Raw genomic sequence first — 15,543 nt, 5'->3', positions numbered from 1 at the left:
AAGAAATTTTCCTCCTCTGGAAAATTTCTAGATTCTTTATTTTGGGAGCTTGCTGATGCCATCATGGATTGCCTCTTTATGTGATTTGATATTGACTGTTGTCTCTGAGCCATCGATAAGTTATTATATTTATTTATTTTATGTTTGCTTACTGTGTCCTAGCTTCTTGTTTTATTTTGATATGCTCAAATAGGCTGCTCATATGAGCTAGTTTGATTACTGGCAACTTTGAGGCTCTAATGTCCTGTCACCAGATGGTTAGATCTGTTACTAGGTATGTGAGCTCAGGAGCCCGCCCACTCCTTCTGTATGGATTCAGCTCAGGTTCCCAGGTAGATAGCCACCAAGTGTGTGGTGTAGGCTCTCACTTACAATACTAGACAGGCATGGGTGATTGGTATAGGCACAGGCATCTGGCTGCAGCAGGGGGACACACTCTGAGCACCGCAGGGGGCTGACGGCCGCCCCCGAGTGTCCAGGAGGAAGTTGTGTCCCTGTTCCCTAGAGCATGTAGGTGGGTGGGTTTTGCAGCTGGACTATGAGCACCTATTGCTGTTGGCTGGAAGGACTGGGGGGCACCTCATATTCATGGGCCCCTATTGCAGGTAGCTCGGTGGCATGGGTGGAGCCACCAGTCTTCAGGCCCCTGATGTGTGTAGGTGAAGACCCTGCTTAATTGGCAGAGCAGTGTCAAATGTCAAGAACCTGCCACTTCACAGCTGAAACAGTTCAAGTTAGAGTTACTGCGGTAATGAGGGCCTATGCTGTTGACATGGGCTGACACAAGTTGGGGGAAAGGTACTCAAAGTCAATGGATTCCTTATGCCTGTGCCTAGGCAAAGAAGCTGTGTCTACCCTGGGTTCCTGGCTTAGGGGAGCCGGCAGTTTATTTTCTCCAGTTTGTTGATTTGTTCACTGTCCAAGGCAGGGAGAATGGCTCTGGGCATGTGACGGATCCTACCTCTGGTCCAGGGGACTCAGCAATTGCTGAAGCCAGTCTGGGACCCAGTGTAGAGCAGGCAGCGGGGAGGTAAATGGGAGAGAGGTTTTTCCCTAAGGGGGGTGTTTTTGATCCATGTGGTAAGCTGTATGCAAGTACTTATCTTTCGCCAGTGAGGGCTGCTTCTCACTGGTTCTGGGTGGCTGTGTAGACTCTCTGGCGCTGGGTCTCTCCCGGTGCAGAAAACATGCCTCCCGAGCACAGCTGCTTGCCTGCCTCACAGCTCACCTACGAGCTGCTCTGGCCTGAAGGGCTCCGGCTCTTGCCGGGTCAGGTCTGGCAACTCCTTGCCGCTTCCGAACCATTTCTCCCTCCCCCTGCCTCTCAGTCTGGTTCCTCAACTCTGCCTTTGATGTTCAGGGCTCCCAGATTGCCATATATAATTGAATCACTTGTTTTTTTGGGTCTTTGTTGTAAGAGGGTCCATCGGAAGCATCTGACTACTCTGCCATCTTGGCCCCACCTCCTCTTAAATGTATTCTTAACTGACTCTGAAAACAGGTTAAAAACCTTTCAAATCTGGTTAAAATCAAGGCTCCTTCAATTCAAAATCAAGGTGAAATTTTATTTCATTTAGTTGAGCCTCATCCATATGTGAACAACTTCTGACTAAAAAGCAATTATGGGATTAGGAAAAGGTAATCAGCAAGACAGTATGCTGAAGTGGTCCTGGTTAGTTAAGTACATGTTCTATCTGAGTGTGTTGGAAGAGGAGGGAAATGAACAGAAACTCGGGTGTAACGGAGATTGAGTTGATCGAGGCAGAAATGTTCAAGATTTGGATGAGGATACTGACAGAAAACAAAGAAAGAACTGGAAGAAGAGAGGTTATGAAGAATGGGCACAGTTGGTAGCAGCTTGCCCGATCAGGTTGAAGGGCACCCTTCATGTAAGTTCATGCCAGAGGATAAGCTTAATGTTGGGCTTCACTCCAGGTAGGTAACGGGGACGGGCAGTGGGGGATACAGTTATAACCAGGTTCTGCCTTCTTTCATTTATTTTTAGGCAGTTATACAGATGATAGAACAGACCTAGAATCTTCTGTTTCTTTAGGAAACTCAAATTATCAGGCTGTCAGCGCCATTAAAAAGGAGCCCTGGTGGCACACTGGTTAAGTGCTCAGCTACTAACTGAAAGGTCGGCAGTTTGAACCTACCAGCAACTCCATGGGAGAATGATGTAGCAGTTTGCTTCCTGAAAGACTATAGCCTTGGAAAACCTGTGGAGCAGGTCTACCTTGTCCTGTAGGGTAGCTAATGTGTTGGAATCGACTCAATGGCAACAGGTTTGGTTGTGGGTTTTAAGCACCACCAAGAGTCCTTGAGCACTATCACCAGGAACCGAGGCCAAACACAGAGCAAGACCTTCACTGCTGGGTCACCCCTGAGGAAGGCGTGCAATGAGGTTACGCTTTTCTGCACAGCAAGATGAGAGCCAAGGGCTAGAAGTGAGAATATTTCCATAACAAATCTCAAACTGAGAACTGGAACTGCACATGGCTATTGAGATAGGCTCCTGTACTGAGGTATGCTGAGGAAAAACCAAACCAAACAAAAACAAAACAAAAAAACCAAACCCATTGCCATCGAGTTGATCCTACTCATAGTGACCCTATAGGACAGAGCAGAACTGCCCCACAGGGTTTCCAAGGAGCGCCTGGTGGATTCCAATTGCCGACCTTTGGGTTAGCAGCCATAGCTCTTAACAACTACGCCACCAGGGTTTCCACGCTGAGGAAAAGAGCTCCAAAATTTTAAACAGGGGCCAGGAAGACAGAGGGCTCCAGATTTATAAGGGATATCTTTAACCTCAGGGTATGCACATGTTGGGCCCACCACAAGTGCCAAAGTTACTTAAACAGGGTTATGCTTTGGAGCTGAAAGGGGAAAATTTAGTCAAACCTCTTTTCTTTAGAGATGAAAATAGTCCAAAGGTGAAGTAATTTGTCCAAGGTGACACTGTTGCTGAGTAGTGACTCTGATTCCCAGGAAAGAACATTTGTCATCTCACCAAGCAGCCACTCCCATGAACACCTAACAAGAGACTGAGGAATAGCAGCCCCAGGAGGAAGTCCTCAACACAGCCTGGCTGCCACTAGTGCACTCCATAATCTGCTTGGGCAGCTTCTTCAGACCCAGAAAATCATTTTCTGGAGAATGCTTTCAAAAGCATGAGAAAATCTCTTATGGGGAGAACAAGGATTGCTTAAAATCCCAGTACCATTGTCAGATCTAAAAACTACCCAAATGTGTTCGTGAACGTAAGGATAAAAGACAGCCATCACATGGAATGACTTGAAGGATCCTCTCCAAAAACTTCTCAAAAATATTCCCCTACCGAGTCTACCACAGTGCTAAAATGATCATCATTTATGTTTCTAGAAGATTCTTTTTTTAAGATATAAAAATATATACATGTGTCTCTTGAGAAGAAAACACTCATTGACACCTATTATCACATTATATGGAGCCCTGGTGGTAGAGTGGTTAAGAGCTATGGCTGGTAACCAAAAGGTCGAAGTTTGAATCCATCAGCCACTCCCTGGAAACCCTATGAGGCAGCAGTTCTACTGTGTCCTATAGAGTTGCTATGAATCGAAACTGACTCGACAGCAATGGGTTTTTGGTTTTTGTATCACATTATATATGATTAGCTTATCTGATTTACTGGCACAGTAAGGTTCTGAGAAATGGGACTCAGAGGTAAGAGACAATGAATGAGAGTATGGATCAGCTGTCAAGGGAAAGTAGGGTCTGACAGGGAACAGGTTTGTTTTTTGTTATTGCTGTTTCCCTCTTAATAGCAACATGACTCCAGGATGGAACAACACGAGTTCATGGCTTCCGCAGATCTTTTTAAATATAAAGTATCTCAATGGCGTAAATAACCATTGATGTATGTGATGGTTAATTTTATGTGTCAGTTTGGCTAGATATGATTCCCAGCTGTTTCGCCAAACACTAGTCTAGTTGCTGTTATGGAGTAGTTACATGATTACATCAGCTGGCCTTAAGTAAAGCAGATTACCTTCCATAATATAATCTAATGCAATGTAATCAATCAGTTGAAGGCTTTAAGACAGAAAGGGAGTCTTCCTAGAGCGTGTTCTACTTCCAGACTATAAAAAGATACTTTGGCAGATCTCTCTCCTTACTCTTCCCTTAGCATGACCTACGGAGCTTGGGACACAAGCTTGCAGGAGTCTCTTGCCTGTCACTTGACCTACGGATTTTGAGGTTGCCAGCCCCCCTGCAATTTCTTGAGCCAATTTCTTGAAGTAAATAAATGAATCAATCTCTCTCTATATATCTATGTATCACTGGTTCTGTTTATCTAGAGAATCCTAAGACAGTGACCAAGCCCAGCATGGATAACTGAAACTTCTGAGAAGAATGGGACTAGAAGAGAGTATCAAAGCCAGACACGAAGCCAGGAGACAACACAAGGTAATGGCCTAGAAGTGTATAAAGGCAGGGTGATGGGCTGGGAAATGGGAAGTCTAAGGGACCGAGTTTGCCCCTTCCTGACAGTTCTGTCTGGAGCTGGCCCTATATGTAGCCACAACCACTAAGGAGGCCGTGTGAGGAGTGGTTTCTCCTCAGCATCTACCACTTGAGGCAATACTTCTGAGCCTCTACAGTTTAGGTACTGGGTGCTCACAAAAATGTTTCATTGGAGTAGATCTCTTAGGAGGTTTGCTTCCATATGCTGAGTCATAAAACTCTCTTTTTGCTTAAACAGATACAATGGTTAATAAACAAAGCTAAACAAATCAATTGCCTCATAAGCATGGGATAGCTGGACGATGAATAAGGAAGACTGAAGAACTGACACCTCTGAATTGTGGTGTTGGCGAAGAATATTGAATATACTGCCAAAAGAACAAACACATCTGTCTTGGAAGAAGTACACCCAGAATGCTCCCTAGAAGCAAAGCTGGTGAGACTCTGTCTCACATACTCTGGACATGTTATCAGGAGGGATCAGTCCCTGGAGAAGGACATCATGCCTGGTAAAGCTGAGGGTCAGTGAAATAGGAAGACTGTCAACGAGATGGATTGACACAGTGGCTGCAACAATGGGTTCAAGCACAAAAATAATTGTGAGGATGGCGCAGGACCGGACAGTGTTTCATTCTGTTGTACACAGGATCGCTGTGAGTTGAAACCGACTCAACAGCACCTAACAACAACAACAAACAAATTGTACTACCAATTCTTCTGACTCCTCTACCTACAAATGAAATGCTTCACTTAGTCATGGAATTTTATTCCATCAAAGAATCAAAACGTTGTCCTTTTAAAAAAAAATTTGTCAGCCCATTTTTATATTGCCTGAAATCTCCTTCAAAGACAGGTATTAAAAACACTTTATGAGTAAACCTGACTTCTGTCATAGAGCAGAGGATGATGACTCAAGAGGATCATGTATTTCTTGGTGATTCCCTTTTTTAAAAAAAGTCTGAGGTAAGTGATACAAACCTCCTCTTCTTCCCAGTCTATCAAATCCCAGTCATAAGCAATTACTGCTCTCCGCCTTTTCCAAAACTCCAGGAAAACTGTTGCTGGAACAAACAGAGAAAGACAAAGACATTTTCAAACAAAAGTGTAACAATGCTGTTAACTGTGTCACTGAATAATGAAGCCATTGTAAAAAAAGACAGCTGTTTGTGTAAGCATTCTTGAATACTAGAGTTTCTGGATAGCTAAACTTCATTTAACAAGACCATTTTTGGAGATGTATCAAACATAATGAAAAATCAAAGACTTCATTTACAATTAAGCTGGTTTTCAAGTCGAGGCCACAACAGACTTACTAAAATGACAAAGCTCCTGGGATGTAAGAATAAGAAAAACTGGGTTACCAACATGTTCCTAACTGATAGAGCATTTATTTTTAAAAATGCAGGGCATTTAGGGTCAGAAAAGCAAAAAACAAAATCTAGCAGTTTAAATATATTTGATTGGCAGTGCTTTCTTGTCCCCCAGATACTCATTAGAGCAAATATCTATGTAAGGTTTATTTTACTATTTTATTGAAAGAAGCTATTTTATTTGAAGAAGGGGTCTTGTTGCTCCTCTTTTTCTACGAATTATCCCTATTGTCACAGTGAAGGCAAAAGTTTAAGTCTGTTAAGAACCTTTTCCAAAAAGTGTGGGGTAGCTGCCTTCCCCACTGAGGGAAATCTGGGGTTATCCTCATTCAGCCAACATAACTTTTTACTCAACTCAATTAAAAATAATATACTCGAATTATTGAGCATTATACAATGACACAGAGAGATAAAAAAATTAAGACTTTTTCCTGCTGCCTTGAAATCTATATATAACCCAGGTGATGGTGTGTGTGCGCATATGTGTGTGCGTGCACACACACATATTCTGACGATGATTGCAAGTAAAGATATAAAAGAGATACCCTGGGAGAGAGAACTGGTAGATCTATCATCTCTATTGGGTCTTGTGGTAATTAGGCTTGCAGAACAGAAAAAGATACCATATATTTGTAATCAGTTCCATGGGGAAAAGGTGAATATCCAAGTATCCATTCTAAAAAAAAATAATTACTTTCTTCTTTTCTATTCCCACTTGCTCTCACCCAATCTCCCCATTTGTAGTATCCAGGCAAAGAAAATATACTTTTGAAATAAGTAACTAGAAAGACAGAGTAATAGTTAAGAGCTCTCTGGCTTGTAACCTAACATTCCTGGGTTTGAAACCCAGATTAGATACAAGCTATTATATGGTACAATACAAGGCAAATGATTAACTTATCTAATTCTCAATTTCCTGAAATGCAAAAGAGGGATGATAATATAGGTCCATAATCCCTTATTTGCAATTCCAAAATCAAAATGCTATAAAAATTCAAAGTTTTTTCCTAAGTTTGGTACACACTCAACTGGTGGCAAAATCTGACCTGAATTGAGTGAGGCTATTTACAGTCTCTACCCTTTTTAATGAGAATATTCATGCATTTAAAAAGCAGCCATATTAATGTATTTGAATACAAAGTCCTTCCTCAGACCTTCTGGGGTCCTACATAATATATGGTATATGTACCATAGTACGGAGCCCTGGTGGCGCAGTGGTTAAGAGCTATATGGCTGCTAACCAAAAGGTTGGCAGTTCGAATCCACCAGCTGCTCCTTGGAAACCCTAAGGGGCAGTTCTATTGGGTCCCATAGAGTCGCTACGAGTCGGAATCAACTTGACAGCGACGGGTTTGGTTTTGGTTTATGGCAGGACTGACACGATATATCTTTTATTTAGTTATCATATAGCAAACATTTCTAATGTGTTAGGTACTGTGCTTTATTCTCTTAAAAGTCGTTAAAGGTTGGTATTATTTTCAACATCTATGCATGAGGAATCTGACACTCAGAGAGGTCACACAGCTCTTCAATACACTGTTTGCTGAGTTAATAAAATCTTCATAGAAGCATCCTAAAGAAGGTGCATGACATGGTGGACACACTTTGGAGTGACTCTGGAGTTAAGCAGAGCAGATCTAGCTTAAAATCTAGACTCTACCACATGCCAGCTGCTGGATAATCTTGGGTGATCTGCAACTCTCTGAACCTCAATTTCCTCATCTATAAAATGGGGATAGTAATTCTTCTCTGGTGGGTTATGAGAAATTGATGAGGTGCCATATGTGAATGTGCCTATACACATGGCAAGCATTTAGTAAATGTATACCTTTCATATAATCATACCTGTAGATATGATTATAAAACATAAAATTAGTATAAATATCTGGAAACAAAATGCCAATTATTATACAATTTATTTTAAAAATTGAGACATACTTCATTCACCAATTAATGAAAGCCCTATATGCAGAATCTTTGAGTTTGCATTAAAATAACTACAATCTTGTTATTTTGATTGGAGAGCTCTGAGGACTTTGCTTTGTTTGTTTACTGGGAATAATTTAATTCCTGGCAACACTGAAAGTGAAAAAAAAAGGGGAGGGGGGAGAGAAGGAGAAAAAAAAAAAAAAAGAAAACAGAAATCAAGAACAGAGGGAGATAATCTGTCTCCTGACAGGACTGCCAACATGAGCTCCCTAATGACTCATTTTTTTCCTAGGAAGAGAAGCTAATTTAGTCCTTAATTATTCTGTCCCTTGAATCTCTCAGAACAAAAATGAATGCTGAGGAAAAACACACACCATAGTTCAAGCCCCGAGCCCTAGGCTCACTATTTTCCCAGGTGGAACTGCTATCACACATGTGTGAACGTGAACAAAGGCAATGGAGTTCTGTCAAGACTTCTACCCCAACACAAAAGCCCTTCCCGGCTGCTACAAACTGGTTCCAAATGAAGCCTTGTTGTTTCTCTGATGAATACACAAGGCAAAAAGGCAACAAAACAAACTCATAAACCCCATCCCTTTGGAGGTCTTATAAACCACTTACATCTATTCTAAGGAGCCCTGGTGGTGCAGTGGTTCAGTGCTGGGCTGCTAACCGAAAGGTCAGTGGTTTGAACCCACCAGCTGTTCCATGGAAGAAAGATGTAGAAGTCTGCTTCCCTGAAGATTACAACACTGGAAACCATGTGGGGCAGTTCTACTCTGCCCTATAGGGTCACTATGAGTCGGAATCGACTTGATGGCAATGGGTTTGGTTTTGGTTTTGACATTTGTTCTCATCATTTCCACATCTAGCAATTTCCTGAAAATAGACAACATTTGTTTTCTTAAATGTTGTAACTTGTCAATCATAAGAGATGATTCTGAGACCATTAAATGGAACTCCATTAGCGTTGACACACTTATAGAATATCACAGTCTCAAAGCAGTGTAAACGGGGCTCAGGACGAGAGTTACAGTTCTTCATACTAAAGCTCAGGTCTCTGAAGCAGAAGAAAACAGGGCTAAAAATGGTACCTGATCCTAGCCATAGAGTATAAAAGCTAAGACTGCCTGGTTTAACTCTTGGCTTTGCCCCTTTCTATCTACTGCCTCAGTTTTATCATGTATAAGATGGGGATAATAACAGTATCTTCCTCAAAGGTTACTGTCAAGATTAAATGAAGTGATACATTTTCATGAGATGAAAATGCTTAAAGCAGGTTCCCAGCACACAGTAGGTCCTCAATACATGTTAGCTATTATTATAACTGTTATTATTATTGGCTATTCTAGATTTCTGCAAAAAGGATATCCGTATCTACAAAGATGTCACTTTGATGACTAAAAGACACCTGACCCAAGCCATGGTCTTTTCAATTGCCTCATAAGCATGTGAAAGCTGGACAATGAAAAAGGAAGACAGAAGATGAACTGATGCATTTGAATTGTGTGTGTGGTGTCGGAAAGGAATATTGAATACACCACGGTCTGCCAGAACAAATCAGTCTTAGAAGAAACATAACCAGAATGCTCCTTAGAAGGGAGGATGGCAAGACTTTGTCTTGCTTACTTTGGTCATGTCATCAGGAAAAACCAATCACTAGAAAAGAACATCATAGTTGGTCAAGTAGAGGGTCAGTAAAGATGCAGGAAATGCTCATTGAGATGAATTGACACAATAGCCACAATAATGGACTCAAAAATACCAACGATCACAAAGATGGCACAGGATCAGGCAACATTTTGTTCTCTTATACATAAGGTCTCCATGAGTTGGAGCTGACTCCACAGCACCTAACAACAACAACATCTAAAAGATATAATTGGGTAAACATTCTTTTTCTCAAACTAGTACATTTCTGGGAATAATGCAGAATTTAAGCCATAGGCTGTTGACTAAGACAGAGAAATTCAGAGGGTGAATTATTCCATGCTTGCCTTGCCTGGAGTAGCCTGAAAATGCTCCCTTGTGCCCAAAGGTTATTACAGAACATCTATCAGATCCTTACTGAGTACACTCTAAGGCATGAGGGCTGTCAAACCTCCAGTCCACCCCCTTGCATCCCCCAAAGCTTCCCAACTCCAAGCTTCAGGTGACTGCTACCAATCAGTTGAGATTAGCAGGGGAGATAAAACGTATTTGTCATCCCTGGCATAAGACATTCTTAAATTGCAAAGAAGGGATGCAATCTCCTTTATAATGGTGGTACTGAGAGAGATATGACAATCTCTGCCTTACAGACAAATGTCATTATACCAGAATTTACTTCTTTACAGTCTCAGAGGTAAACTATGGGAGAAGAAACCATTATTTTATTGAACATTTATCTAAAATTGGTGGAATATTGAATTGGGTAAGGGAGTTTTGTGTTTTAATTCTTTCAGAATACTACTAGATTCCACTCTTTATACAGAAGCATTAATTCATTAAGCAGTAGACTAGTAGCCCTAGGCAATGCTTCCCATTGAATATGGTAGGAATAGGTCATAAACCCATGAGAGATAATGACCTTCTCAGCGATTAGGGTGTTTGAGGGTAGGCTGCTTAGGGCAGCCTTATCCCTGGGCAGTGAACAGGCTCCTTCATGTGCATCAGTTTGCCAAGCAAATATAATTATCTATGTGTGCCAGGACCTGAAACAGTTTCAGAACCCCTGGCTTAAGAAATACATTTTCCAAAGTCCCTTCATTTGTAACCGTGGCAAAGGTTAAACACTGGGTGGATTATTTTGCTTCCTGATCGTGGTTACTAATATACATAAGTTCTAGAAAAACCAGATACATACTCTTGATTTGTGGGCTTATTCCCATGACCAAAACTGTATGGTTAGCTTCCTTTCTTTGCAAGTGACAGAGACACACTAAGGGTGGCCCAAACAGTGAGGGTTTTTTGTAAGGCTCACCAAAGGAGGCAGGAATCCCATGGGAATCAAAGACTGGGCCTATTTGGAGACAGGATGTGGAAGTCTGAAAGCCTGAGAGATCTCAGCTACAAGAGCCCTGGGGTCTTTACCTTCATGCTCCACGAATAGCATGATTTGGTTACACTCTCTCCTTGCTTCTCTTTGGGGGAATGATTTGCATCTTCACCAACTACCAGTTGGTAACTTCTGTATCTTTTGCACTAGTTCTTTGCTTATGCTTACTTCTAGGGTCTGATTTCTCATAACTTCAACATGCTCATGATTCCTTCTGGTCCCTACTTCTAATGGTCAACATTAAGCTCTCTCTCTCTCCTGTCCTTTGTGTATCTTTCAGTGTCAGTTCCTGCTGCTGCCTCTCTCTCTCTCCATTTCCCAATCCACATTCTTGAGAGTAAGGATCTGGGTGGCCCTGCCTGTCTCTGTTTGGGCAGAACCTCAGACCATCTCCAAGGTTTGGATGATCTAGCCAAGAGAAGCTGGAGTCACAGGGTTCAAAACATGTCCCTCCAACAGAGCTATGGTGGCCTTTGAAGGACTCTAGGTAGGGAAGACACAATACAGAACAAGAAAAAGACATAATATAGAACAAGAACACTTCCTGGAGAGAACAAGGTTTTATATTTCCACTTGTCAAAAAGACCATTTAAATGCATTCATTGTCTCATAAAGAGAACTTTTTGGTAATTCCTTTCTCTCGCCTTCTCTCTTTTCTTCCTCCCATCCCCCCATACATTCATCAATCCACCCATCCTAATATGTACTGAACCCCTCTGCCTCCAAAATAAATGCATTTCTCCAAGGACAATAATGGTCCTTGAGGACCCTAAACCTACTAGGGGGGATAAGTTGAGTATGTAAATAATTATAAGCGCCTGAAGAATGACATAAACACAATGCTATGGAAGTTCAAAGAAGGAAGACATCTTCTGGCCAGAGCCGATGGCATTTCATCTGGGCCTTGAAAGATGGAGAAAGTTCCGATATTCATTCCAGACATAAGGAACAACAGGAGCTTAAGCTTAGAGTTCTAACATCAAAATCCAGGTTTTGGCATTTTAAGTTATAGGAAAAACTCATCATCACTGTAAACAATTCAAATCATACTGAAAATATATAGCACAAAATGTTTTTATTTCATTACTATAACTGTTTAGTGTAAATTTGTTTAGATGTTTTCTATACCATTAATTATTTATAATTATTTGACTATATAGATATTATTAAACTCAGTTATAAACAGATGAGTTAAGTAATTTACCCAAAGTTGTACAACCTACTAAGCAGCAGAGTTGGGATTTGAACTAAGTCCTGCTACTTCCAAAGCTTTGAAAGTTTCCATTACATCTTGTTATTATAGGGCTATTGCCTCTACTTGATGGCATAACAACAGCAATATTGTCTTGAACTGAAATAGAAAAATTCAGTTCAGTCCTGTAAGTGGCTCTTGTTTATAGGGGGTCATTTTGACCAGAGTTGGAAGAAGGACAGCAGTGGGTTGTTACACATTACCAAACCAAAAGCAAACCCCTTGCCGTCGAGTCAATTCCGACTCATAGCGACTCTATAGGACAGAGTAGAACTGTCCCATAGGGTTTCCGAGGAGCGGCTGGTGGATTCCAATTGCTGACCTCTTGGTTAGCGGTCATGCTCTTAACCACTGGAAAAACTAGATGGAAAAAATTTCAATTCACAATAGAATATGCTATATATACTGAGATGGGTATATAGGTCTCATCAGAACGTTTGGCAGTACCATAGTTTCATTTTTGTCTCCAACAGGAGGTAAATTTTACTGTAATAATGGAGAGCTGATCAAATTCTTGGAAGGCTTAAACAGAGAAATCAGACATGATTCTCCTGTACAGTATTACCTTTAAAAGAAACCAAATGATTATTTACCAGCTTGTCTCTAGTAGAAAAGCCAACTCTACTTATTCAAGCTTTTTCCTTTCATATCCAGTCAGATTTTCTAAAGGAACATATCATCAAGCATACATGAGGGAAACTCAAGCTATATGGATGTATAACACTTACCCCACACTGCCATGAAAACAGCAAAGAAGACAGTGGCTCCGTTGTCAAAAAGGTGGGTTACCTAGGAACAATATGAATCATAGTTAAGCTAATTTATTATATGTGATAATCCAATTCAGATTTTTTTTTCAAGTTCTGTGAAAGTAGCTGTGACGACACAATGTGCTTTGTAGAGTTTCTTTGGGGATAATAGTTTTTAACCATAATTAAAAAGGGGTCTCCTCTACCTGTGAAGTGCTTCAGATGTGGAAGAGAGAATCTGTTCACTTTATGGGGGCATTATCTAGTTGAACGTTTATCAACAGCCCCAATACTGCTGCCAAAAATTTCCCACTACAAAGATCTTTATACATGTACATAAGTGTCTTGGTTATCTAGTGCCGCTATAACAGAAATACCACAAGCGGATGGCTTCTCACAGTCTAGTAGGCTAGAAGTCCAAATTCAGGGTGTCAGCTCCAGGGGAAGGCTTTCTCTGTCTGCTTGGAGGAAGATCCTTGCCATCAATCTTCCCCTGGACTAGGAGCTTCTCTGCTCAGGAACCTCGGGTCCAAAGGACATGCTTTGCTCCCAGCACTACTTTTCTTGGTGGTATGAGGTCCCCATGTTTCTCTGTTCACTTCTCTCTTTTATATCTCAAAAAGAGATTGGCTTAAGATACAATCTAATCTTGTAGATCTCATCAACATAACTGCTGATAATCCATCTCATTAACGTCATAGTGACAGGATTTACAACACATAGGAAAATCACATCAGATAACAAAATGGTGGACGATCACACAATACTGGGAATCATGGCCTAGCCAAAGTGAAACACATATTTTGGGGGGACACAATTCTATCCATGACAATATGTATATGGATATATTTATATTTAAAATCAGGAAGATAGTATTGTTGCTACTTTAAAGGTTTCTGACTTTCCAAGCACTGATTTTAATGCCTCACTTACTCATTTTGAAAACACAGCCATTTTGCTTATGTAGTTTTGAGCAAACATTTTCTGGGCTGTCCTCTGGATTTCAGCATTATAAAGGAGAGGGAGCAGAGCCATTAACAAAATCCACTTTCACCTTTATTACAGCCTCAGGTAATCACTCTATTTACCTACTACACACCACACAAAGAGAACTAGCAAATACTTTATTGCTAGAATAATATATTCTATTGCAGACACCATAGCATAAAGCAAAAATATCTATTCTCGCTGCAAAAGTGTCAAGCTCATTTCTGCCTGCAGTACAAATCACAATGTCCATGCCAAACTGAAATGATGACTGATGCCTTCATAAAGCACAACCTATTTTTTGCTATTTTATAGAGCTCTAAAAAGTATACTTTATTGTCCCTTAGAGAATGCCAAGTATTAACAGGTCTTTTCCTGTTGAATCACAGTGTAAAGTATTGCAGATTCTTCCAAAGGTTTATGCCTTCTTTCTTTGAACATACGCGAGATGAACAGCATATCGAACACCTAAAGGGAAGCAAATTCTAAGGCCTATTTACTTCATATGCCAGGAGTGTTAAGCTGTATATTGGGAACTGGGCACTTGGCATCAAACCTGAAAGTTCCAGTGTTACCTGGTTGGTCTGTGCTCTCTATTAGGGTATTTACTCGGAGTCGGTGGAAGTTGCAGCCTACACCATCAGCGTAGATGGAGTGTGGTTTTCATTGCTTTGGCTGCCCTCCATTCTCCCGTCTCCCTTCTGCAGGTAACAGAGCTCTTTCCTGCTGGTCACTAGAGGCATACGACTTAAATAGGACCAATCAGAGTCCTTCTCTGGGACTGATATGCAAACATTTGGAGAGAGACATTTTTTTGTACAGTTACCAATTTGGGAATATGTGAGTCAGGAAGGTTGAATTAACAGGGGATTCTGGCTCCTACTAGAATGGTGAGCTAGCATAGACTGATGGCTCTTTCTGCCAAAATCAACCCTGAAGAAGCAAGATAGTAGATGCTGGAACTAATAAAACACAAAAACAAACACCCTAAGAAACCCCAGGGGAGGCTTATGGTTTCCTTGAATTGGTATGTGTGTTCACGCTTGCAATGGTGGTGATGTGTGAGAAGAGTTAGGTGGAAGTTCTCAGGAACAGGTTAGAGAATAGCTTATGTTCTACCCTAGCCTCTCAAATTGTTTCTGGACAATTATAGCTCCCCATCCTTTCAGAAATCAGCTACAGCAGTCAAACTGCGGATACTGGTGTTCTTAGGGTAATATCAGGGAAGCTCAAAGCCCTGCTCGGCTGACAAGTTGATGTAAGTAGTGCTGACTGGCCAGCTGCCCTCAGGGATTCACTCCGCAGTCCTGCCCTTAAACCCTCAGGGCTGGTACATTACCACCAAGGGAGAGTGCCTCCTCCCAAAACTGCTTTTTTAGAAGAGATGTTAAAAATGAAACTCTGACCAGATAAGTCCTCTGATAGAGTAGCAGCACACAGTGGTGCCTGGGGCACATCATCCTCCCTCTTCTTAAACTCACCAGGACTGATGGATTAAGGCCTGGACTTTGGTCCTTCCCAAGGTGGTTGATACCTGCTGGGAATAGGCACCCTCAGGCCAAAATAACGGACCATCTGGGGAAAACAATTGTCTCCAAAATAATTTCGTACTAAGCAACATACATCTTCTGAAATAGACATTCTGTAACAGCAAACCAAGAATTTAAAATGAGCATAAAAATATACTTAAGGATGTAAAGGAAGGAAGATCTAAGC

General features: G+C 41.2%; 1 protein-coding gene across 3 annotated transcripts in view; it reads right to left on the bottom strand.

Annotated features, from left to right (window-relative positions):
* The window catches only part of ANO4 (anoctamin 4), a 401,164-nt gene that overhangs the window by 79,375 nt on the left and 306,246 nt on the right, over positions 1 to 15,543 (bottom strand). For all 3 annotated transcript variants that reach the window (XM_012554834.1, XM_004373749.1, XM_023728951.1), the window contains 2 exons: positions 12,820 to 12,880; positions 5,482 to 5,564 (listed from right to left, as the gene is read on the bottom strand). In XM_012554834.1, the coding sequence (XP_012410288.1) occupies positions 5,482 to 5,564; positions 12,820 to 12,880 (144 nt within the window). The remainder of the gene's footprint in view (positions 1 to 5,481; positions 5,565 to 12,819; positions 12,881 to 15,543) is intronic.

Source organism: Trichechus manatus, unplaced genomic scaffold, assembly GCF_000243295.1.
Source record: "Trichechus manatus latirostris isolate Lorelei unplaced genomic scaffold, TriManLat1.0 scaffold00027, whole genome shotgun sequence".
NCBI lineage: Eukaryota > Metazoa > Chordata > Mammalia > Sirenia > Trichechidae > Trichechus > Trichechus manatus.
The sequence above is the reverse complement of the archived record's forward strand: the minus strand, read 5'-3'. Positions and strand labels throughout refer to the sequence as shown.